The 24,968-nt window shown below is 39.4% G+C and overlaps 5 protein-coding genes across 6 annotated transcripts; 4 read left to right on the top strand and 1 right to left on the bottom strand.

Moving 5' to 3' along the window:
- Nucleotides 1–4,287: 4,287 nt before the first annotated feature.
- On the top strand, nt 4,288–6,498 carry RB195_015941 (uncharacterized protein; the record flags this gene model as incomplete). Its single annotated transcript, XM_064206883.1, has 1 exon — nt 4,288–6,498. One exon carries the CDS (start codon nt 4,288–4,290, stop codon nt 6,496–6,498), a length of 2,211 nt encoding a protein of 736 aa, XP_064062764.1.
- Nucleotides 6,499–9,553: 3,055 nt separating this feature from the next.
- RB195_015940 (uncharacterized protein) lies at nt 9,554–9,880 on the top strand (the record flags this gene model as incomplete). The annotated part of the gene is made up of 1 exon (XM_064206882.1): nt 9,554–9,880. The coding sequence occupies one exon, from the start codon at nt 9,554–9,556 to the stop codon at nt 9,878–9,880; it is 327 nt and encodes a 108-aa protein (XP_064062763.1).
- A 541-nt stretch (nt 9,881–10,421) lies between these two features.
- RB195_015939 (uncharacterized protein) lies at nt 10,422–10,733 on the top strand (the record flags this gene model as incomplete). The annotated part of the gene is made up of 1 exon (XM_064206881.1): nt 10,422–10,733. One exon carries the CDS (start codon nt 10,422–10,424, stop codon nt 10,731–10,733), a length of 312 nt encoding a protein of 103 aa, XP_064062762.1.
- An 8,534-nt stretch (nt 10,734–19,267) lies between these two features.
- Nucleotides 19,268–19,594, top strand: RB195_015938 (uncharacterized protein; the record flags this gene model as incomplete). The annotated part of the gene is made up of 1 exon (XM_064206880.1): nt 19,268–19,594. The coding sequence occupies one exon, from the start codon at nt 19,268–19,270 to the stop codon at nt 19,592–19,594; it is 327 nt and encodes a 108-aa protein (XP_064062761.1).
- A 2,394-nt stretch (nt 19,595–21,988) lies between these two features.
- On the bottom strand, nt 21,989–24,609 carry RB195_015937 (uncharacterized protein; the record flags this gene model as incomplete). Of its 2 annotated transcripts, XM_064206879.1 has the most annotated exons (6): nt 21,989–22,123; nt 23,110–23,147; nt 23,249–23,343; nt 23,443–23,536; nt 23,904–24,030; nt 24,592–24,609. In XM_064206879.1, 6 exons carry the CDS (start codon nt 24,607–24,609, stop codon nt 21,989–21,991), a joined length of 507 nt encoding a protein of 168 aa, XP_064062759.1. The 2 variants fall into 2 exon arrangements, with proteins under 2 accessions (XP_064062759.1, XP_064062760.1); XM_064206878.1 differs by lacking the exons at nt 21,989–22,123; nt 23,904–24,030; nt 24,592–24,609 and adding an exon at nt 23,752–23,761 and having other exon boundaries at nt 22,810–23,147.
- Nucleotides 24,610–24,968: the final 359 nt, after the last annotated feature.

Genomic DNA, 24,968 nt, shown 5'->3' with positions numbered 1-24,968 from the left:
AGGGAAAAGGAGAAGGAGGAGTCACATGACGTCAAAAAACTGCTCCTCGTCAATTTCATAACCTATAGAGCTTCACATAACGACTCAGGACACGAAATTAGTAGCTACAGCAATCCTCCTGACGTAGTACCTCGCGGAGAATTCGAAAGCGGATTTATGCGTCGAACAAAGCGCGGACGTGTGTTGGAAAGTGAGGAATGAAAATAGAGGTTGGATTCTATGAAGAAATGAAATTTCAAAAAAAAAATCTCCGCCACTCGTTTTTTCCCCAACTTTTTTCACTCCTAATAGTGAAGTGTAAGGTGAATTCCACCTAAAATAAATTGATGCTCCTCATATTTAGTGTAAGCAAAGGTTAATAACGTGTCGGGCGTCAATCAATCCGCCTGGGACCCACCACCACGTTCACTTCAATTCGAAATCGTTTGAAGTTTACGAACGCGTAACTAGCCTAAACAATGACTTGCGGAGGTTAGTCGATGGATCAGGTAAGCGTTTTTATCCACATAGACAAATACGGTACCAATTTGTTGAGATTATTATATTATTTATCCCGGAGAGATGAAAGGCTTGGTTGGCACCGGGTCGGATTCGAACTATCGACTGAGCGTGCAATCACAGCTGAACCCCTTACCGATTGCGCCACATTCGCCCAGGGAACAAAAACACATCATCCCACAAAAAAGCTATTAAAATCAAATAGATAGGCCGAGAAAGTGTTAATAACAATTCAGATGTACATAACCAAAGGACAGTTGATACGAAGCGATGATGAGCTCGTTCGATGAAGTCGAAGAACAAGGAAGAAGTCAAGAAATGTATGCATTTGCATAAATTTCTCCGCTTTCTCCTTATTCTGCTGGAAAATCTTTGATGTACAAAATAACGCACAACAAAAAATATTCATCAACGTTTCCATAATTTCTGTAAGTACATTCCCAGGAATTGTAAGCGAAGAAAATGTCTAGCGTGAACAAATTTTCCTCCTTCGTCGAATTTGGGAAAACAGAGGGGCAGGTGGAGAACCGGGGGGCCGAACAGCAGAGGAAGTGATTGCATCTACCTGGGCCTACTTGGGTTACTGTACTTTGCGCTATTGTACATATGTATATATGTCATATTTAACCTCTCCGCTTTCTCAATACTATTTCTTGAAACAACTAATGAAATTAATTGTTTCAAGAAATAGTATTGAGAAAGAGGAGAGGAGGAGGCAAGTGGGAAGAGGGAAGGAAAGAAACGCTTGAAACTACTCGGGAAATTTCTGTGACGAAGAACTTGATGTCAATTTATAATAATCCCCAATATAATTTATACATATCAGTTATAATAACAAATATAATACGTAATATACAAACAAAATATTATATGAAACGTAATATATAGTGTAAATAAACGTACGTAATATATAAAATACAATAATAAAACAAATATAAATTACAATAATAGGCGTTTAAGATTACTTTGAAATTAACTGTGAAGAAGAACTAGTATCAATTTATAATAATACTAATATATAATATATATATATATACTATAATAATACTAATATAATAATAATATAATTTATGATAATAAAGGCAATTTATAAAAAAACAAACGCTTGAGATTGGCCGGAAAATAACTGTGAATAATTTTCTACCAATTTATAACAATTTCCACGTAATTTTCATTTTCAATTTTTTTTTCTCAAGCACAAACAACACTAATAAGCCATTTTATCTCCTGTGATTCTAAATAATTGAGTTACCAATTACAGTATCTACCAACTCAACAGGGTTCTAAAATGTACCACTTGTTCATCGAAAGGGGAAGAAAAGAAAAATCATCACCTCTATTTCAATCATCCGAACACATGATTTATATGAAAATGTTTGTTTATTGTTTATCGAAAAGGAAACAAAAGAAAAATGTCAGTGAGAAGACGAAATTGGCAGCGGAAAATGGGATGTCTCCTAAGAAAAATTCAGTTGCTAAGGGGGGATAAATGTTCACAAGGACTAAAAAAACAACCGATCACATAACTTATATGAAAATTGAATAGAGAGAATTAAATCTTCTGGATTACGGTGAGAAAATGACATTCATGCATAGATATAAAGTAATTACTCAGCATCCTTGCACCCATTTCGAACAAATAACGAAAAAAAAGAGGAAATATGAAGAAGTATCCTCATCTAGCTCACGGGTACTGTAACGCGAAAAAGTCTTTCTGGAAGCTGTTGATTACGTCAGTTGTTTTTAAGAGAAAAAAATGTAAATACGCACTTCAAAAGAGTTTTTTTTTAGAGTAGAGCAGCAAAAGGAATTTGTGCAGAAAAGCCTTTGCAGAATATAATTACAAGAAGGCTTAATCTTTTTTTTTCTTCGCTTAGCTCATATCCATACCGTAACTGCTCCAGCTCATTAAAGAATTTAAACTGCGCTAATAAGCGCATAATAATGGAGTTTAAGCTCATTACTTATGACGTGAACACATTTGAGAAGGTAATTCGACTGAAGCTCCTCGAAAAATTGAATTCTTTCATTGTAAGCAGCTCTTGAGGGAGCTCGAAATGACGTCATCAAGAATTTATGTGGATGAAGTGGTTATTTTCTCGAAATTCGCTCTTTGAAGAAACTGGAAAACTCTGCAATTAAAACCCATTTAGAAGATTTCTTCTAAATTCTCAAAAGGGAATACACCAATGAGCATATGTACCAGGACATCCCTGGATAATCATCCCAGAAAAAAACACCGTAGAGCAATGCAGGAAAACTTTTGTGAGATTGAAAAAGATCACGATAAAATCTGCATTAAGTAGAAAATAAGGTGAATTTCAAAATAAATAAAGTGAAAGGCGGTAACCAAACGAACAGAACGTTATGTAATTATCGACCTAGAACTTCTGGAAAGTATCACATTAAAAGGATTAACAACTAGAGAAAGAAATAGCCCGGGAACTATTAATTGGCTTTCCGTGACACCTGCTTTCTGGAGGCTCCATTTTCTACTGTTCTTGCTCCTTCTGTCCTTCGCTTCAATGCATAACATCTTCTTTTCAATTAAACGAGCAAAATTGACAAGTTAAAGAAGAATTTATGTAGTTATACTTCATTTCAAGAAGGCGCGTTTAGCGCAGTTGGTAGGAAGTAGGACTGTGACTGCACGATCGATCGAAGTTTCGAATCCGCCCTAGTGCTCACCAAGTCTTTCATCCTAGATAAATTGGTGCCACTGGTTGTCTGAGGGGGATAAAAACATCGGCTTGATGAATCGGGTCCGGAAGTGATTGTGTAGGGCTAGACACGCGTTCGTAAACCACAAACGATTTTGAATTGAAGTCGAATGTTTAGGCGCAGGTCCCAAGCGGATTGATTAACGCCAGACACTTTACAATTTATTATCCTTTATTCCAAAAAGATTTTATTTAATTAGAAAAATAGGATTGAAAAATTGTAAATCTTTTATATCGACTCTAAAATATCGATTGTTCTGAAATTTCTCAAATCATGTCTGATTCCTCCATTTTTTCAATGGCACTTAGCTTTCAGATCCCCTTTCCAATAAGACTACTAGGAAAATCCTACTTTTTACTTATTTATATATATTTATATGTATTAGTAGATGTATTTCAATAAAGAAATATGGTAAGGTATCATCAATAATTATTAAGTGGTACGGAACCTAAATTCTTGCCTAATATCGAATTTTAAAAAAAGAATCCTGAAAAAAAAGAAGGAAAAAGAACCTTAGAAATATTGAATTGCAGTGCAAATTCGAGAGTTATAAAGAAACGTTTAGGAGAAGTTTCAACAAATTCAGTCAGAGCACAAGATAAGAGTCTATTTGAGTAGGAACAAAGAAAAAATGGAGGCTTTAAAAAACGTAGCTGATGCTCCAGGAAATTTGGGATTAATCTGATTTAGTCAGGGACGTCTGACTTGGTCCTGCGTACTAGAAAATTTGTTTTTCCCGTAGAAGTAATGCGAGGATCGTGAGACGGGGGATTTAACTGCGTCGGCGGCCGCAATGTCCTCTTGATCCATATTCATTTCATGTTCATATTATTTCAGGATTATTTCAGATGAATTTCTGGAAATTAATTTCAGGAATTTCAAGTGAATGAATTCATTCAGAGGCCATTTAAAGCAGATAGAAGAGGATTATTGGAATGAAAAATTATCTTCTTCTCATATTCACTCAAATTCATCCACTTCAAATGATTAAATACGCAGTATCGGAAAAGAAAATCGCATTTGATCACGTACACCAGCGGCGGTCGTGAAACACAAATAGATTTCTGGATGTTACGCCGACAAGATCGCCGACTTCTGCAGGATTCAAAAGTCATCCCTACAGATCATGTCGCTGCCCAACACCATCTGCTCGTTATGGACTTGAAAATCTCCCGTCCAAGGAAGAGACATCCAAGGACTGAAACACAGCGCATCAAATGGTGGAATCTGAAGGATCGAAAGGAGGTATTTTTCGCGTCCGTGGCTCCATCTACACTTCCCCACCCTACTCGTAGTGTGGAGGAAATGTGGTTGTCTACTTCCAGCGTTATACGCTTGACCGCGGAAAACACTCTGGGAAAGACGACTCTAGGTAAGCCAAAGGTACAAAAGGCTACGTGGTTTTGGAACGAGGAAGTTCAGGCGGCAATTCGTGAGAAGAAGTCCAAGTATAAGCTCTGGTGGAGGACGCGTCAGCCTGAAGATCGGGGTGCTTACCTAGCGGCGAAGAGGGAGGCTAAGAAGGCAGTCTCCAAGGCGAAGTCGGACCGCTACAAGGCTGTGTACGACATGCTTGATACCAGAGAAGGCGAGCGGGCAGTGTATCGTTTAGTCAGAGCACGTCATCGCTCAACGTTGGATATGGAGCACACCAAGATCGTTAAGGGAGCTGATGGAGCCGTTCTGCGCCGCTCTGGTCAGATCCTGGAGAGGTGGCGAGAGTACTACAATCACTTGTGTAACGAAGAGTTCTGTCATCCTCCCATCCCAACCGTTCCCAGCGTCGAGGGTCCTGTTCTACCAATTACTGCCGTCGAAGTCAGTGCTGCCCTCGCAAAAATGAAGTCGAACAAGGCAACCGGTCCTGATGACATACCTGTTGATATCTGGAAGCTGCTAGGAGATCGAGGGTCCATGTGGCTCGCAACTCTATTTAACAAGATCGTTGCAGAAGGACGGACTCCAGACGTTTGGCAAACTTCCGTGACCGTGCCTGTCTGGAAAGGGAAAGGAGACATTGCTGACTGCACCTCGTACAGGCCTATACGACTGCTCTGCCATACGATGAAGATTTTTGAGCGTGTCCTGGAAGCTCGTCTGAGGAAAATTGTTAGCGTTTCACTCAACCAGTGCGGTTTTGTGAAGGACTGCAGCACTATAGATGCTATCCATGCTGTCCGAATCCTCCTGGAGAAACATCGAGAGAAGAACCGCAGTGTGCATCTTGCTTTTCTCGATCTCGAGAAAGCTTTCGACCGTGTCCCACATGAGCTGTTATGGATGTCCATGAGGTCGCATAGAGTACCAGAAGAATATGTGAGGTGGACGAAGCTGCTTTATGCGAAGCCTACCAGCGTTGTACGATGTGCTGTTGGAACAAGCAGGCCATTCCCTGTACGAGTAGGGGTTCATCAGGGTTCATCCCTCTCACCTCTGCTGTTCATACTGTGCATGGACACGATAACGAAGGAAATCCAGAAGCAGCATCCGTGGACTCTACTCTTTGCCGACGATGTCATGCTCGCGTCGGAGTCTCGAGATGATCTTCAGAAACAAGTGCAGTCTTGGAAGGATCAGCTGCAGCAATATGGATTGCGCCTCAACACATCAAAAACTGAGTACATGGAGTGCGGACCAAGGATAGAGGATGGTTCAATTCGTGTTGATGGCACCGAATTAAACAAGGTGAACTGCTTCAAGTACCTTGGATCCAAAGTGACTTCCACAGGCGACATTGATCAAGAAGGTCGAGCACGTGTTAATGCTGCATGGATGAAATGGAAAATGGCAACAGGGGTACTGTGCGACAAGAAAGTCCCTGTTCGACTGAAGTCGAAGATCTACAGGACGGTAGTGCGTCCTGTTGCCCTTTACGGATGCGAGTGCTGGCCGACAACGAAAGCCTTGGAAAGAGTGCTGCACGCTATGGAGATGCGGATGTTGAGGTGGACGATAGGTGTGACGCTAAAAGAGAAAGTATCCAACGACACTGTGCGCTCCATCTTCGGTGTCGTCCCGATAACTGAGAAGATGAAGGAGGCGCGACTGAGATGGTTTGGTCACGTATTGCGGCGGGAGGAAGATTCTGTTGCCAAAACCGCTCTGAAGCTCGACGTTTCAGGAGTGAGGCCGCGCGGGAGGCCAAAGATTCGCTGGTTAGACCGTGTGAAGCTGGATATGATAGATGCACGTTTGTGTACGGCTGATGCAATGGATAGAACCAAATGGAAGACAAGAAGCAGAAAAGCGGACCCTGCAACAACGCGGGACAAACGCTAGGAAGAAGAAGAAGAAGAAGAAGATGTATTTCAATAAAGAAATATGGTAAGGTGTCACCAATAATTATTAATTGGTACGGAACCAAAATTCTTGCCTAATATCGGATTAAAAAAATCGAATCCTAAAAGAAGGAACAAAAAGGGCCTTAGAAGTATTGAATTGTAGTCCAGAGAGGGAAAATCATGTAAATTCGAGAGTTATAAAGAAACGTTTAGGAGAGTTTTCAACAAATTAAGAGCACAAGATAAGAGTTCATTTGAGTAGGAACAAAGAAAAAATGGAGACTTTAAAAAACGTAGCTGATTCTCCAGGAAATTCGGGATTAATCTAATTTAGTCAGGGACGTCTGACTTGGTCCTGCGTACTAGAAAATTTGTTTTTCCCGTAGAAGTAATGCGAGGATCGTGAGACGGGGGATTTAACTGCGTCGGCGGCCGCAATGTCCTCTTGATCCATATTCATTTCATGTTCATATTATTTCAGGATTATTTCAGATGAATTTCTGGAAATTAATTTCAGGAATTTCAAGTGAATGAATTCATTCAGAGGCCATTTAAAGCAGATAGAAGAGGATTATTGGAATGAAAAATTATCTTCTTCTCATATTCACTCAAATTCATCCACTTCAAATGATTAAATACGGGATTTATTCCCGGCACAGGAAAAAAAAACACAACAAACATCTTAGGGTTGCGTCATATAACACGAAAATGTGTATGCTTTTAAGTGAAATTCTTCTCGGAAATATTTCTTCTCGGAACAATAAAATTATCGAAAACTAATTAGCATAGACAAATTTGAGATGAACATATTACATTTCAAACTGAAATTCCAAGAAAATTCACCTATTAACTCTGGAAAATAGGTTTTTAAGTATGACCTAGTAGTGAATATCCGGTTTCGCACGCAAGAATCAAATTTTAATGACGTCACTTCTTTTCTCATTTACCGTCAGTCGTTTAAAGGAAAATTTTAGGAAAATTAATGGAAATACGTAGAGATATCGAATTCAATAACAAGATGAAAGAAAAATAAATTCTCGTGCCGTACAAATCAAACGACGACAACCATTTCTTTTTTTTATTTAACCTTTGATTCTGATAATTATTGTACCCATAAAAGAAAGTTATAAAATTGTTGCGAATTGTAGATGAAAAAGCGAAAGTAGCCCTTGGAAAGGTGCTTTTTTTATATTCTGCTCTTATTTTTTTTATATTCACTCACGTTTGAAAGGCTTTTTGATTATGCTCGTAAAAGGATAAAAAAGTTTGAGTGTTTGACGTCAATGAATCCGCTTGGGGCCTGCGCCCCCACGCTCACTTCAATTCAGAATCTTTTGAGGTTTACGAACGTGTAAATGGCGTATACAATGACTTGTGGGGGCTAGCCGATGTCCTGAGTCAGTGTTTTTATCCTCACAGACAAGTCTGGTACCAATTTATCGACCCCGGAGGGATGAAAGGCTTGGTGAGCACAAGGGGGATTCGAACCACCGATCGATCATGCAGGCAGCGGAACCTCTTGCTGACTGCGCTACACCCGGGCTATGCTAATATATTCCAGTTCATGAAAAGCTGTTGAAAAAGAGCCCAAATCACAAAGGCCAGGAAAGAAAGAGAGAGGGAACGAAAGAAAGAAAGAAGAAAAGGAAGAAAGAGAGGGGGAGAAAGAGAACGAAGGAAAGAAAGAGAGGGTAGGAAAGAAATAGATCATGAGATGAACGCATACGAAGAAAAAAAAAAGAAAAGAAACGAACGAATTCGACGCTTCTTACGGCGCAGCTTCCAACTTTTCAACAGAATTGATTTCGCCTAAGAAAATTAGAAGAGAAATGAGTTACTTGACGTGTAGCATGCACCTTGAAGGAATTTCACCAAAAGAAATTTTCCCATATTTTATAATCTTGTGCAATTTTTTTTCTGTTCAAAATTATTTTCTATGAACATTATGTGAGGCGCATTGTGCTGAGGGACGAATGTCCGAAGAAAATTGAAAGAACAGAAACGAATTTCAAATAAACGTGAGAGAGCGAGAGAAAGAAGATCAAAGAAATTAAGACCAAAAAGATCTTTTAAATGATTTCCATTTTTCCTGGAACATATTAATTATGAAAATAAAGAGATGTAAATAAAAAAGCACGAGAGTTTAGCATGCAAATGGCTATTTGACCCGTCGATAGGTCAAATACTCTCAACTACAAGGAAATGTCTGACCTACGATCAGGTTTTAATAAGTCTTTTGTAAACATGAAGGATATCCGCGTTTTTTTTTCTTCTCGTTGAGAATCCAATTCATCGTGGAATGTTGACAGATTTGACTCACAGAAAAAATCGAAAAAAAGCCCTAATTTTGAGTAGTTTGAAAATTTTTAAAAAATTAGGAGATGTAAAATATAAAATAAGTGTTCGATTAAAAAAATCCGTAGAATTTACAGAAAAACACATATTTGTTTGTTTTGCCGACGAGATTTTGATGAAACGTGATAATTAGTTTTAAAAAAGTTCAATTTATGCTTTTTTTTGTTTTGCCAGCGAGATTTTTAATGAAATTTTCATGGGTTGAATTTTCAACAATTTTGTCTATATTAAAGGTGAAACTGTCTCGTGGTACAAATCTATGGAAAAATCTAACATTTGATACTTTCCATATTCGATCATCATTAATTTATTTTAAATTATTTTTATTTGTCATCGAATAGGACCCAAACGTGGACTACGAGATGCTGCTCAGAGGATTACGAGCCTGTGCTGAGAGGGCCTCGAAGCCGCGCACGACAAACTTGGATCGAATTTCGAAGACCACCGAGGAATTGTAGGAATGAAGAAAAGCATTGAGGTTTGATCCGAATGCAAGGCACATTGAGCGGTTAGTAGCAAACACTAGCTGCAGAAAAGCGTTGCAGGAGGATCTCTTGAAATACAGGCACAAGAAGATTCTGGAAGCAGCATAAAGAAGAACGAGTCTGAAGAAGTGCCGCAGGGATCTCCGCGAATATAATATTCCGCTAGCAGCCTTGCTGAGCAAAGAGGGGACTCGCACGTTTTCTCGTCGTGAGATGGAAATCATTACGGAGAGGTTCTACTCGAACCTTTTCCGTTCATCAACTCCTGTGTCAAGTCCGATCAGCCCTACTGCTGAAGCTTCACCACGGATTCTCCCTTCGGAAGTACGAGTCGCTAACAAGAGCATGAAAACTGGCACAGCCCCCGGATCTGATTTTATATCAGCAGACTCTCTACGGGCTGGTGGCCATCTCCTTCATGTAATCTTAGCAGCGCACATGACATCCTACCTTCAGAAAGAAAGGATCCCGGACCAGTGGAAAACCTCGCGAACCGTTCTTATCCATAAGAAAGGTGATCGAGAGGACCTTTGGAACTAGCGTCCGATATGCTTGCTGAGCGTGTTATACAAAGTATTCACCAAGATCATCCTCACGCGCATATCTAGGACGCTGGATGAAGCCCAGCCTCAAGAACAAGTTGGATTCCGCCAGGGGTTCACCTGCTTGGACCACATCCAGACCGTGTCGAGGGTCATAGAGGTTTGCCGGGAATACCGCCTGCCCCTTGTTCTAACCTTCGTCGACTATGAGAAAGCCTTTGAGAGCGTAGAAACGAATGTAATACTATCAGCGCCGGTCAAGGTGTGGACGCGTCGTATGTGAGGACATTAGCCAATTGCTACGATCGATGCACGACTAGGATACAGCTTTCCACCGCCCTCTTACCATACTCATTGGAAAGGGGTCACGACAAGGCGATACCACATCGCCAAAGCTGTTTACGGCTGCATTGCAATGGATAATGAAATCACTTTCCTGGTAAGAAAGGGGCATACTTGTTGATGGAAGATTTCTCTCGAACCTTCGTTTTGCGGACGACATCGTTCTCTTTTCGAGCAGCACCAACGAAGCAGAAACGATGCTCAACGAATTGAACGAAGCAGGGAAGAGAATAGGACTACGAATAAACAGAAAGAAAACACAGTTCATGAAGAACGCCTACAGCGAGGACGGAGGAGTACAACTTGAAGGCTCCCGAATCGTGGAAACTTCGTCATACATACACCACGAACGTTCTATGAACATGGAAAACGACTTAAAGGAAGAACTGAATAGAAGAATGAGAGCAGCATGGGCAGCAGTCGCAGCCGTCAGGGAAGCTACGGACCAACTGGCGGACCAAGATCTTCGTGCCCATCTGTTCGACGCGACAGTCCTTCCAGCGCTCTGATACGCAGCGGAGACGTGGGCAGACACGGCCACGTCCAAGAAGCTACTTACTACCCACAGAGCCCTTGAGAGATGTCTCCTGAAGTTTAACCGGCGCACACAACACCTAGCCGGTCTTCGCAGCTCCGACTTAAGAGGAATGTCCCGTCTTGGCGAACTAGCGGAATATATATCGAAAAGAAATCATAGATGTGTCGGTCACATTGTGAGAAGAATCGACGATAGATGGACTAAAAGAACGCTAGAGTGGATCCCAAGAGATGCTAAACGCCCTCGAGGGAGACCGCCAGGGAGATGGTGTGACGTGTTCGTGGGGTGAGTGAAGACGGGCCATCTAAGTGTCTAGGTAAGTAAGTTTATTTGTCAATCTTTTTCCACTTTTCCACCTCCGAAAATGCATATTTTACTGAGTGTTAATTAAAATACTACACGAAAAAAGCCCCTCACTCCACATTTGACGATAAATTACAGGTTACACGTGTAATTACTTGCGAAAAAAAGAATTATGGACTCGATTATTACTGTGGAATAGCTAAAAATAATAATAGAAAAAATAGAGCAATAATTCTGATAGTTTTGGGAGGAGAAATTCGTGATGTAACGGATTTGTAATTGAATGGAATGTATCTGAAATGATGTTCCAGAATATACTATGAATCTCTTTGGAATATATGCACATTTATCACGCTCAAATGGAAAACGATAATTGTTGACGGTTTCAAATTTCGCTAACCCGGTGCCTATGTGTATGTGTGTGTGTGTGTTTTTTTTATCTATTCTATTTGAATGTCAGCTCCATTCCGACATTCTCATCACGATGTCGATGTTTTAATGAAAAAAAATCGAAAACTTGCAGTCTTCTCTACGAGCAACATACATAGTTGTAAGGTCCCATATCGTGCAGAAAAATAAAACAAATGTTGAAGAGAGAAAAACAAGAAAATATTGTAGAAGCCACATTGCCTAAAGGATTCGAACAACGAAAAAAATCGAATCGACAAAAATTTATCCGAAGTTATAGTGTAGTTTCATACATACATCTAGCACATCATCCAAAATTGGTTGTCTTGAAGAAATAAAATTTTCTAAAGGAAAAATATTCAGGAACTATAGGAAACAGCAGTAGAAGAAGTCAAAAATTTTGGTTTTTTTTTATATGTTCGTTACTTAAAGTTCACTTTCATCTCGTCAAGAATTCATATTTTACATAAGTTATCCGAAACCCGTAGGAAACAACCATGGAAGAAATAAAATTTTGTTTTTTTTTTCAATATTTTTCGTACTTAGCCCGGCATTGGATATCTTAAATAAATCAAATTTTCCAATCAAATTCCGGGAACTATAGAGGACAGAAATGGAAGAAGTCAAATTTTTGAGAATTACGTGAGAACCATGAAAAATGCGAAACAAATATTCGAGAATTCCCCCTCAACAGCTTTTTTATGGTTGTAATACAACGATAAATCAATATGTTTTTAGGTGACTTTTTCTTTAGGGTTTTAGGAAATTTAGTAGCTGCCTTAATGCACGCGAAACTGAGAAATGCATAGAAAATTGAGCAACCGTAAGACCACATCAGAAGCATAGCTCCATTTAATTTTGTTTGTTTTTTTGACATTTCTCTGCAAATGAGACCCAGCTGACGCTAAATGAATTGCCAAATACATTAATGGACCTAAATTGGTCCAAAATCAAATAATTTCGATGCTGTTCATTGGAAACTTTGCCAAAGAATATTGTACAATGTTTTTACGGGTTCACTACCTAGAAAATCCAGAATCCAGAATATTTTTCAAGAATATATATTTTTTACAAACTTATGTTTACATTTTATATCTTATATCTTTTTCAGACTTTCGGAACAGAACAAAATAACAGAAAAAAAATCGAATTCCTTCTCCGATTATGCTCTTCTTAAAAATTTGTGACAAGAACTGAAAATTTCAGTTCAGTTCAACTTTGAATTTCTCCAACACATAATTAAAGAAGCCTCAGGAAACACAAACCAAATAAGTTTTGCTACTGATTTGTCCGTTTCAAAAAGATTACGGAAATAGTGGCGTGCAAAGGTTACTGAAAAACCTCACGGGTGAATAGCCAGAACATGTTGATGTCAGTCAAGCACTTTTTTTCCGGATTTCTTTGACAAATCACAAAATCTCCAGGTGATATGCGTCATAGTTATTGCAGAAGGCGAAAAGTGTCACTCAATGAAACAAACTTGGAAGCCTCGGAAATTCATGGACTCATCAAAATTGAAAGTTGTACAACAAAATTATACGAAAATAGTTTGTAAAATTAAGATCAAGGAAAAACCCGAAATTTTGCCAGTTTGAAAAAAACAACGAAAAGGAACTAGAAGATATAAAATTGTTACATATAAGATATTTAGCCATTCGGTTGAAGAAATCCCCATGAAAATCGCAATTTCACACCTACTTTTTTCTGTGGAATTTCTGTAAAACTTCCCAGGATTCTGATTATAACAGATAGTTCCAAGCGATTATGTGCAGAGAAACGACTTAGGGAAGAAATGAGATATACTGAGGTGATTGACTTGAGAAGGCTTGAGAATTCATATTTAATTTTGTACGTTAACCGCTTAATTTATGCTTCCTGTAAAATAATGGAGTCGATGGAATGGAAGAAGGCACAGAAAACACTTTCAATCCAATTTTTTCAAAGATCAATTGTTACCGAGCTGATCTCTGGTCGACTTGTCAGATACTAATATTTTTTTATAGAAACGTTCCACCAAGAATTTCAGAGCCGTGTATTTCTAACGAGATTCGTTAGAATCCATTGGGAATCCATGGACTCTGGAGACTCTGGAAAAACAATTTTTTTGGAAGCCTCAGATAACATGCTTAATTCAGAATATTTCAAGGATTTGCCTAAGAAAACTAAATGGAAAATGATTGTGAGGCTTGCGTAGTCACAAAAACCATGAGCAGCTAAGCTTCCAGTGTTTCATTCATCAAACGAGAGGAATAAAATCTCTTGAGAGAGGGAAAAAAATGATATTCGACTAAAACGGGGCCATTCATCAGAATGTGACATTTTTCGCGAGAATTTTCTTGAAAATAAACCGAATTCAATCGACATTTATCTCTGTTACCCAGAGAGATGACCTCCTTTTTGAGGTCAACCTGTCACCTCACCACATAATGCGCAATGAACGCCCAACGCTTCTGTAGAAAACTAAAACTCTGGCGAAATTTTAGTGTGTTCTGCTGTTTCGTGATTTTGGTTTCTGTTCCGTGGCACACCTATGGGTGTTTTCAAGTAAATAAATAAATAAATATTAAGGAGAACTTGGGGAAAGGAATTAAACCATGTAAGATCTCGTTGAGGTTAAAAGCTGTTTTTGAGCGTGAAGTCGTAAGAGCGTAGGATAGTGAGTGATGCGTGAGTTTTATGGACACAAGCAAGCTAAGCTGTCACCACACCGACACTAATTTACCAAAAACGACTACGATAACTAATAGGAACTACACACGGCCCAAATATGTTGTTATTGCCTTATTGGAATTTAATTCGAGGTCAGCAGGCAGGCGTGCATTATTGGGAAGGAACTACATATCGCCAAATTACCTCTAAGCTAACCCGTATCATTATTAAAGCATTAAAATAAGAAGTGAAAAAGTACGACAAACAAAGGTCTCGAAAGAAAAAAAAACAAAGAAAAATTGACTTCCACCAACATCAATACATATAAAATTCGCTCTGTTTATTAGACTAACACACATAGTCTCCGGCACTTATGTTTACCTGAACGACCGCGACGCGCCCACCGCAACTCAGTGACTTTCATTGACAAAGAACGATAGACAAAGATACAAACAAACAAACAGACAGATGAACACATGGGCACGGAAACAAAGACCCAGGCAGAGACAGAGACGCACGGACACATATTCTCTCTTTCTCTCCCATGCGCCTCACAATAACGCATAGTGCGGTTTTGCGAGCAAACATAAGTCCAATCACCAATGAGCGCCTTCTTCTAACTTTTCAAATTCCTTTTAAACTACTGTAATTAAACGTTGAACAACTACTTTTTTTTTTTTATTTTACCTTTTCTTGCGAAAACGGAGTTTAACCACAGAAAATCTGTTGTCACTACGTCTTTGTGTGAGCATGGTTTTCCCTAACAAAATTTCGTACCAAGTCGTCAACACATCCTGGTTTGCAGCCAAACTATGAACAGCTAGCTGAACGAGAGAAAACACTTAATCTTCCGTTTCCCCATTCTCCCATCTAAGGCTAAGCGAAAAACGCAACCGCATTCGCTTGATCGGTTATTTATGGTTTAATTGTTTGTGTTCCGGAGATTCAAGTGCTCAAAATGCACACAAACAATGAGATAGCGTTGAATAAAAAGAGCTAACAGAACTATTAAGAGTTGAAGCAATAGAACTACTAGAAAATCTCAGGAAAGGAAAACAAACAGAAGTAGCTTAAAAGATATGAACAAGATGGGGATTCCGCAGCAAAATCTCATGATGTTTGGAAGCAAAACACTGGAAATATCGCTAGTAAACATCTCATTATCCATTTCTCATTAAGGCAAGGCCACGCCAGAATTGTTAGAAGGGAATAATGCGCTAAGATTCTCATGCAACGTCGCATCTGCATACAAATGCGTTTTTTTTTCTTAAGATCCTGATTCACATCAGAAAAGAATAATAGATGAGGATTATAGAATATTTAATAATATTATTATAATAATAGAATAAAAACAGATGGGAAGTGTTGGAATCCTAAAGATTTTGCCTTAAATAGGAAGCGAAAACATGGAGCAAGCTGCAGCTATAGTCTCTACCATGTCTATGTTCTTTCAGGTGACCGCGACGCATCCGCAGCAATTCATCCGCTCCACCCTGAACAGATCTCCTCTGTCTGCTCTTCTTCAGTCGAAAGGGTGCAGCAATTGTCCGACAAAACATAAAAATAGTGTTTATCTTTATTTGTCTATTTAATCATTCATTCATTCATTCATTCATTCATTCGTTCACATATACAACACTTTGGGGCTTTAAATTACCAGAATTCAACTAATATCGTAGATAGCAGCAGAAAACCACATTAGTGCTATTTTCCCAAGGTTTGCATATTTGTTTATTTATTTATTTAATCATTCATTCATTCTTTCATTCATCCACATCAACAGACAGCACCCTGGGGCTTCAAATTATCTGAAATCAACTAATATTGTAAATAGCAACAAAAAAAAGCACATCAGTGCTATTTTCCCACAGTTTTCTCAAAACAGGATTTATTGAAGAATCTGCATCAAAAAAAAAAGAAAAGCCAAGACAAGAAAAAAATGAACTGGTTAAAACACGACTGGACATCTTTTTCTACAGTAATCCGTTCTTTCGTGTTACGATCATACGGCGGAAACAAATATTCCCTTAGTGAAAATAAACAAAAAAACAGCAAAAAGAATAGGAATAGAATATAATGAGAAAGAAATATAGGAATGACGAGAAATAATAAAAAAAATAGTGCAACGAGACCATTCATTTAACATAACGTACTAGGCAAATATAGATTCGTAATGAATTTATAGTGGTAGGAATTTTGAGAAACAATTAGTAAAACACCTGTTCTTCACCTACTTCTACGTAGAATTTTAGAAATATAGGAATTTTCAATGAGAATCTCTTGAGATGTAACTGGAAAACCTTCGGGAAAGCACTTCTAAGAAGAAAATGTTCGAAGACGAAACTGAATTAGGTTCATAGTGCAGTGTTTTCCTCGGAAAAATAGTTGAAAAACGACTTCTCGCGAATAAAATCCCTTTTAACAAAAAAATGTCTGGATTAACTTCAAAACTGTTCTAAATAATAGCAATGCAGCCATTTGGAGAAAAGTTGATCTAAGTTTGTAAACAGGAAAAAAACCAGTACCAGTAGGTAATGTTTAAGTCACCTTGAATACGTATAACATAACAATACCTAGAAGTCTTAGTCGGTGACGACGACACCTTATTTTCTATTCCATTAGTTGAAAAGCATATCACAGACACGACATAAAAGCGCTGCATATCTGAGTGAAAGACATGTCTGTGAGGATAAAAACCTCTTTTCTTTCCTTCAGCGTCGATAAATTTCCAGCAGACTTGTCTGTGGCGGATGAAAACACTGACGTGAAATATCGGCTCACGCCCGCTTTCATTGAACACAAAACATTTTTTTTATTGAAATATACAAGTTGAACGGCAAGTCGCATGACCCCATAGGAATTAATCAACGATGTGCACTTTTACTTTTTTCATCTTAAAGGAAAAAAGAACAAAAAAAATAAAGCTCTCAAGTCAAAAGGATAGAAGTTCCTGGCGTATAAATCCACTTGGGATGCGTAAATCAGAGTTGGATCCGTTGGCGCAGAGCTCTGAACGGAAGCCGTAGGAATCTAGGAATAAAACTAATTGATTTCACTTCAGTTCCAGAAATTTGAATAAAATTAAAATATGACAGACTGCGAGCGATAAATTAACAACGAAATATAGTTCATTTATCATTTCGAATAATTTTTTTTTTTGACTATAATCAACCTTTCTAGCGCATGTAGCGCAGTCGGTAAGAGGTCCGGTTGGCTGGACAATCGATCGATGGTTCAAAATCGCCCCAGCACCACCCAAACCTCTTATCTTGCTTGGAACCGATAAACTGGTACCAGACTTGTCTGAGAGGGTAAAAACACTGAATTCATATATCGGCTAGCCTCCGCTAGTTATTGTATAGACAAAACTTTTTTCCTTCCGGAGAAACGTCAGTGCACCTCATGGCTCCTATAGCACATAATGGATGCGATATCGAAAAAGCTGTGGAACGTCCTATAAAACTAAGCAAACAATGGAGAGAAACGATTGTTCCGATAAGATCCATTTCCATTCATCAAAGAAAAAAATTCAAAAAAGGTGCTCCTCCTCTTACAAACCACGTTTGGAGAAATTTCGAGATATGGTTGCCCGGCCTGAAACTGAATAACTATATCAATTTATAACAAAAGCAGGCAGAGCTAAACTTCTAAACTACACAGGCTCTTACTTGAGGTTTCACTATTAGTGGACTGTATAACCATTCATTAAATACAATATTCCGGAAAAGTATAACTTCCAGAAATTTCTTAAACGAGAGCAGCTAATACTGAACTCATTGTAACTAAAAGTTTAAATAACAATATTATGTATAGTTCTGCTATATAATACCGGAATTATTCTGTCACGTGTTTAAGGAAATTCCAGAAAGCCGGGAAACGTTCCAACTGAGATAGGTTCCAACTGCGTAAGATAGGTGCGTTGGCGTCAGAAAGTGGTAAAATGAGGTAAGACGGGTCCCACGGCGTCGAATTGATGCGCCGGTGCTAGAAAGAGATCAAACAAGGTGAGATGGTTCTCACGGAGTCGAATTGGTGCACCGCAATCCAGTACTACTTCCCAGTAACTCCGAGTGAATTTGTCAAAAAGTAAATGAGACGTGAACAATTTCATAGCTGTGAAAGTCGCTGTGCGCGTTTTCATACCTATATATTCCACTACATGTTTATTTCCCTCCACGTTCGCTTCACCAGGGTGGTAACATTCTTTTTTCAGAAACTGGAAACACGCATGCAAGCGGCTCTTTAAATAACAGTTAACACTTTACGTGACCTGACGTAGAACCTTATCTTTGTCAGTACAATAATGAGCTTCACGTCATTTCGTGTGAACACATCATTCCCCACGTGATAATTTTTGAGGGTAACCAGGAGGAAGCCCATACATCAAATAATTTCTCCAAATTGTGGCGCTGTCGAAAGAATATAGATGTAAAATCAAGTTTAAATACTCTCCAAGAGTACTACTGACGCTCTTAAAAAAAGGGCCTTGAAACCTTCTAATGTTTAAATTTCTTCAAAAAAGGGCGAATAAAGCATCTTTAGAAAAGGTACGAGCGGATGTGCGGCACTCGGTTAGAGACCCGTGGTAGCTACACAGTCGATGGTTCGAGACAGCCCTAATACAAACCGAGCATTTCATCCCTCCGGGGTAGATAAATTGGAACCACACCTGTCTGGGAGGATAAAAATACTGACTTGATTATCGGCTGGTACCAACAATTCATTGTGTGGGCCAACACGCGTTTGAAAACCTCAACGATTAAACAATTGCAGCAAAACGCGTTGGCGCATCCCAAGTGGATTGATACGCCAGTGACTTCATTCTTTTTATCCTTTTTAGAAAAGTACAAATTTAGTTTTATAGAAACGTCAGTTCTTTTAATTTCTACTGATCCGTGAAAGCGACCGAACCGAACGCCACGAAAACTATAATCCTCCGCTTTAGGTGGACGTTCAGACTAGCAAAAAATAATAGTAGGCTGAAAGAAAGTCTTGTGACCCATTTTCCGAAATTTCCAGGGTTTTCCATTTTTGGGCGGAACCCATGTTGCATCATGCTATAGTTGTGGAACATTCTCGAAGCTTCTCCACAATAGGTATGTATAGCCGGGGGCCTTCCTTAACTTTAATCACGCATCTTTAATCATGTCAATTACGCAAGAGCAACCTCGGGCTATCATCTTCTATGAATGGCATGCAGCAGCGGCAGCAGCCCACAACATCAACAGAAGATTGAGCGAAGGCACCACTACTGGCACTGGCAGAATTGCCAAGCGCTGGTGCGCTCGCTTCGCAAGCGGGGACACCGACTTCGAAGACAACCCCGGTCAGTCGCCTCCAGGTCCTCGGCTACAGCAAAGTGCTATCTCGATGGATCCCTCGCACCTTGACGGATGGCATTCAGTTTACCCGGGTATTCATCTTCGCCCGCATCAAAAGAAGTTTCTCGATCTTACAGCCCCATATAGCTAAGGAGACCCATGAAAAACTGAATGAATTAGGCTGGGGCACGGTGCCCATTCCCCTATTCTCCCAACCCTACTCCTTCAGACTACCACTTACTCCACACCTAAAAGCTTTCCTAACTAAGAAAATCTTCACCAAATTTGAAGAATCAGGCGGTCAGCGACTTCTTCACTGTTGTAATTAATAATGGTGATTATAATAATGATTAATTTCTATTATAAGCTGAGTAAGAGAAAATAAAGCAGAAAAAAATGACAAATGGTGACAAGAGTTTCTGCCACCCTAACATAAGACAAAATCACGTCTAAAACGACTAGTGTGTCAAACAAAAAACATCGTTAATGCATGATGGAACGTTGATACATTGGTGATGATTGCAGAGACTGTCTCAGTTCCTGGCTGAAGATAGCTAATTTTCCTGCGCCGATACGCTAAATACGTCCCATTACAGTAACAATACACAATTATCGTAACGCGATCTATGTTACTGCAAGAAATTCACGACTCTCCTAAGTGCCCACGACAGGCAGGCGCTCGCACAAGAGAAATGCTGAAATCAGCGAAATTATTTGAGAACACAAGAATAGAGTGTATGTCCGATATGTTTGTCAGCAGAAGGAGTTTACTGGAAACGGTAAGTGTGTAAGAATGCCTTAAGGTTCATCTGCGAAATTTTAGTTGAAACTAATTAATCCTAACTATCCACATACGTACTGTGGAACACATGGAAGACTGGAATATAGTCGGCGTAAAATGATCTTTTAAAGGCATCACCCCACGAATCTGAGGTGGTGCAGATTTCAGGTGGAGTATTCGTATACGGGATGGGAGACTGTGGAGAGGGGGGTGATTCGGTCCATTTTTTCCTAATTGCCGTAAAAAAAACTGCCCGGAAGATGCGGCGCCGCACAAGGTTGGCCCGCTCCAGTCAAACTCCTTGTAGAAGATAGTGCGCCAAAACGCCTGAAGCCGTATCTTCCGTGCCGTTTTTTACGGCAATTAGGAAGAAATGGACGGAATCACCCTCCCCCCCCCCCCCCCCCCTCTCCATAGTCTCCCATCCCGTATACGAATACTCCACCTGAAATCTGCACCACATCAGATTCGTGGGGTGATGCCTTTAACATGTTGACGTGAAATCTCAGTGAAGGCCGTGTGCACGGAACTCATCATACAGTATGCGGAAAACTCCACCAAACCATCCTGTCTTTATAGTTATTTGTTTTGTTTTTCCTTTCTTGTGTAGTAATCCAGCCTACCGATCCTTAACTAAGCTCTTTTTCAATCAGTTTTTTTTAAACGCTTGTTTTATTCCCAGGACAGCTGTAAGATCTTAGTTTGCATGAATTCGATTCCTGTCCCATTCCTTGCATAAATGTACAAGATTAACGCTTGTTATAATCAGAATCATAGTTGTATTCCATAATCTTTCATAGAAGAAAGCTAACTATGCACAGTTACACAAAAAGATATGGGAAAATCCAACTCTTGCATACTAAAATTTTTGATCGGGCATTTTGAAGTCAGGAAAAGTTCCGAACTATCGAAGAGCGGCTTTTTTTTTCGATTTAAGAGCACAATTTATGAAAATCGCGCGCGAATAAGTGGACACAAATTAATTCTTACAAACATAGGTCACAGATGCCTAGAAGCGAAACGAACGATAAAATTGATGGAAAAACACTTCACAAAGATATTTAATCCCATTCAGGCACTATTATGGGAAAACTAATGAGAAACCGAAAAAGCAAAAAAAAGGTCTTATTACTTTTCCGCATACTGTAGAGAGAGCTCAGTGCAATCATCCACTGAGGACGCATCTCGTCATCATGTTACAACACGTTTTACGCCGGTTGACTGTAAGAACTTCCTTCTGGAAAGGAAATCAGCGTTTATTCTACACCTACCTATAAAAACAGAATTTTCAACAACTACTGTATTCTTGAAATACGAGTCTGGAAAGCAATACTGTTAGATGCGCAGTGGAACCACCGTACGTCCCAGTTTTTCTCACACAGGTACAAATATTGAAACAATCGTAAGCACTAAAAATAAGTTCTGTTTCTTTCTCATGCCAGAAAAAAATTCCATGCAGTGCTCAATCTTGCATACATTTTGCGCGTTTCCGAAGAAAAATTGTCTTTTCGGGTCATATCACTCCGTTGCACCACTGCTTCGTTTAAGTGCATTACGTCCATTTAGTTTCTCCTTGATTCATGGATGTTTTTCCATATCACACCATTTTACAAACAGACTTTAACAAAAAAGGCATCACCCCACGAATCTGGGGTGGTACGGGTTTCAGATGGATTATTAAGGGTCGTAGATTGTGGGGAAGAGGGTGGTTTCGTCCATTTCTCCTTGTATCAGTGGAAACGGGCGACTCCGGAATGTTGTTTCCTATGACGACTTCTGTTGCAATGCGCAACGTTTGCGCACTCCCGCCTGCGATTCGTCCGAATGGGTTCTCGACGAATCGCAGGCGGGACGGGCTTGGGCGGAGCGCAAACGTTGCGCATTGCAACGAAAGCCGTCCTAAGAAACAGCATTCCTTGATCGTCCGTCTCCACTGATACGGGGGGAAATGGACGGAATCACCCTCTTCCCGACAATCTACGACCTTGCATAGGCACACTGCTTGAAATCCGTATAACCCCAGATTCGTGGGGTGATACCTTTAACATCAATTTAATAAGTTATAACATATATTCCACAATCACCTTCTCAACAATTTGTTACAAAAGTTAAGAAAAAATCGAATCAGCATCATATATTGGGTAACAGAGCCTAATAATACGTGGTTCGTCGCTCTAAACAACCTCGTATTTCGTGAAAAAAAATTATACATCCAATATCAATGATGAAACCAATGCCTTCATTTTTAACCTAAACGACGGTTGCTATTTCGAAATAGAAAGAAATCCAACCAGAAAGAAAGAAGAAGGACCTCATCAGTACCTGTTTGTCTGTCTCATCTAACCACGGAAAAAAATGACTAACATCGCAAGAAGACGACATCAATTAGTATGTGCATAATTGAAACCTGTTTCTCCCAATCTCAACTCCAATTCAACATGCCAAAAACACTTCTTTTATCGCGCAATAATAAAGGAATACGTGACTAGAACGTGTGAGACTATATAAAACACCCGTTTTAAAGTGTTTTGAAACAAACATAAATATGCGAGGTAAGTAGAAAAATGAGGTTTGCATAGAATCTATCAATATAATTTTGGAAAAGATATAAATACACTAACACAAGCGAGGACGGTTTCCTTACATGTAAGTATTTGCGAGAAATAGCCTATATTCCAGTGCACGTAAACACAGGTTGCGGTAGACAATAATACGTGAGATAGGTAGTCAAAATTAATAAACATTAAAAATAGCTCTAAAAACCAAGCTTGTGTAAGTACTAGAAAAACTGTAAAAATTGCCGATGGTATAAAATGTAATGAGCGCAGAGTCTGGATACAGTAAACGGTGTGAATCAGGAATACAAAACCATTCATTGAACACACAGTGTAGACCATTTCAGTGCCAAAATAAGTAGTCGCCACTGCAAATAGCAAAACGTGACGAGTTTTATTGTCTTTATTTTGCAAATGGCAACAACATGAATGATGACATCTGTATTTAAAAAAAAAATGCAAAATATACCTGCACAAGTTAGCGCCAGGACGAGAGTAAATAAAAAGAAAGACAGCCCAGCAAGTCTAGGTGCATGGTTGGCGGCGTGTCGTAGACAGAAGAAGCTGGAAAAAATATTACAATCCCTGTACCTGTAATCATTTATGCGTTAAAGACAGAAACGCCGACACCTTTGAACCTGGTTTACAAAAGACTTTTCTTACCTAACGATCAAAGCAAGTGCCGTTGTACACGTGGTTGAAGTGTAGTGCTGTACAAATGGACGAACACCAGGTGTCATGAAAAGTATGAACGAGGCTGAAAAAGAATCGTTATTTCTACAGTAATTTAAGAGTTTATTGGTCTTTGCGGAAAGGCGACGTTAACCAATGAGCTCTGGCAACCTGTTTATGACTAGTTTGATAAAACATTCTCTTAAAACATCTGTCATCCTTACAGGACGTTCTATAGTGTCAATGAACAGTTACAACATTTCTTAAGAAATAAATAATAATGAAAATAAATAAATAAACCTAGTAACATATACGAAACCTTCCAGATGGTAAACACTAAAATTTCACACACGAACTCTTCAAAAAAGCACTTTCTGCAAAAAACAAGCTCGTAAACAACAGATAGTTGCAGGGTAATTTCTAAAATGTTCACAACAGAGAAAAGAACGTACCGCTAGCTATAATGAATTGTTGAATGGATAATGTGAAGTAGACCTTCCGAAGATAGCACATTCTAGTACGAATTGGAGTTTTCGCCACACAAAGCGGCTCGTCCTCATCGTCACATTTCATTAGCATCTGAAGGTTAAAAATTACCCTGAAGTACAAAAAAGAAACAAGATTCGTGAAAGCATTCAACGACGCAGTGCTACAAAATATAACGGAAGTGCTTTGTAAAGGATAGAAAAGGATGAGGTGCACGGAGCTGATCAATCCTTATTGGATTTCGCCTACGCGTTCGACTTCAGCTCCGAATCGTTTGAGATTTACGAGCGCTTGTTCACCTATACAATGACTTGCGGAATGAACCGTTAAGCCGCTATTTGCATCCTGTCAGACAAGCCTAATACCAATTTATTGACTCTGAAGGGACGAAACGCTTGATTTGCACTAGTGTGGTTTCGAACCAGCGATCGTGCGGTCACAGCGAAACCTCGTACCCATTGTGCTACACCTATCCCTCTACCATCTAAAAAGATAAAGATAAAGAAATCCAGCGCTTTTTGGATATGGATCGGGAAACGGAACCAGGATTCATGAATCTTCATGTGTTTTGACCTCTTAATGTTCTCGAGAAGCAAAACGCCGAAAATATTAACGATTGTGACTGTTAGTTTTAGACCGACAATCTTTAAAAACCTCAAACTCAAGATCCATACCGAATCCTTACGGATATTTAAAACCCAAAGATAAAGTGTAGTTGGGGTGGATCACTCAGTCGCGCTCTGGAAATCTGGAAGTAAGTAGCAGAATCAGTCGAGGGCCTGAGAGCTAAGCATTAGTCTTAGATGAACTATGACATGTGAGCTAAAGTTACTAAATGAAAAAAAGTAAGATAGAGCCTTCAGAAATAACAGTGCGGCTGAAGGCCACCGCCCCCACATTCAACTACCAACAGCATTTTCTCAAACGTGGATGCAAATTCATACAATTAACAGTCGAGAATCATAGAGCTGCATTTCCAGGAAAGTCTGTAAGAAACTCTGAGAATTTAAAGCATCTGGCAATTTACGAAT

Source organism: Necator americanus, chromosome V (assembly GCF_031761385.1).
Source record: "Necator americanus strain Aroian chromosome V, whole genome shotgun sequence".
Lineage (NCBI taxonomy): Eukaryota > Metazoa > Nematoda > Chromadorea > Rhabditida > Ancylostomatidae > Necator > Necator americanus.
This window is presented reverse-complemented; position numbering and strand designations above follow the sequence as displayed.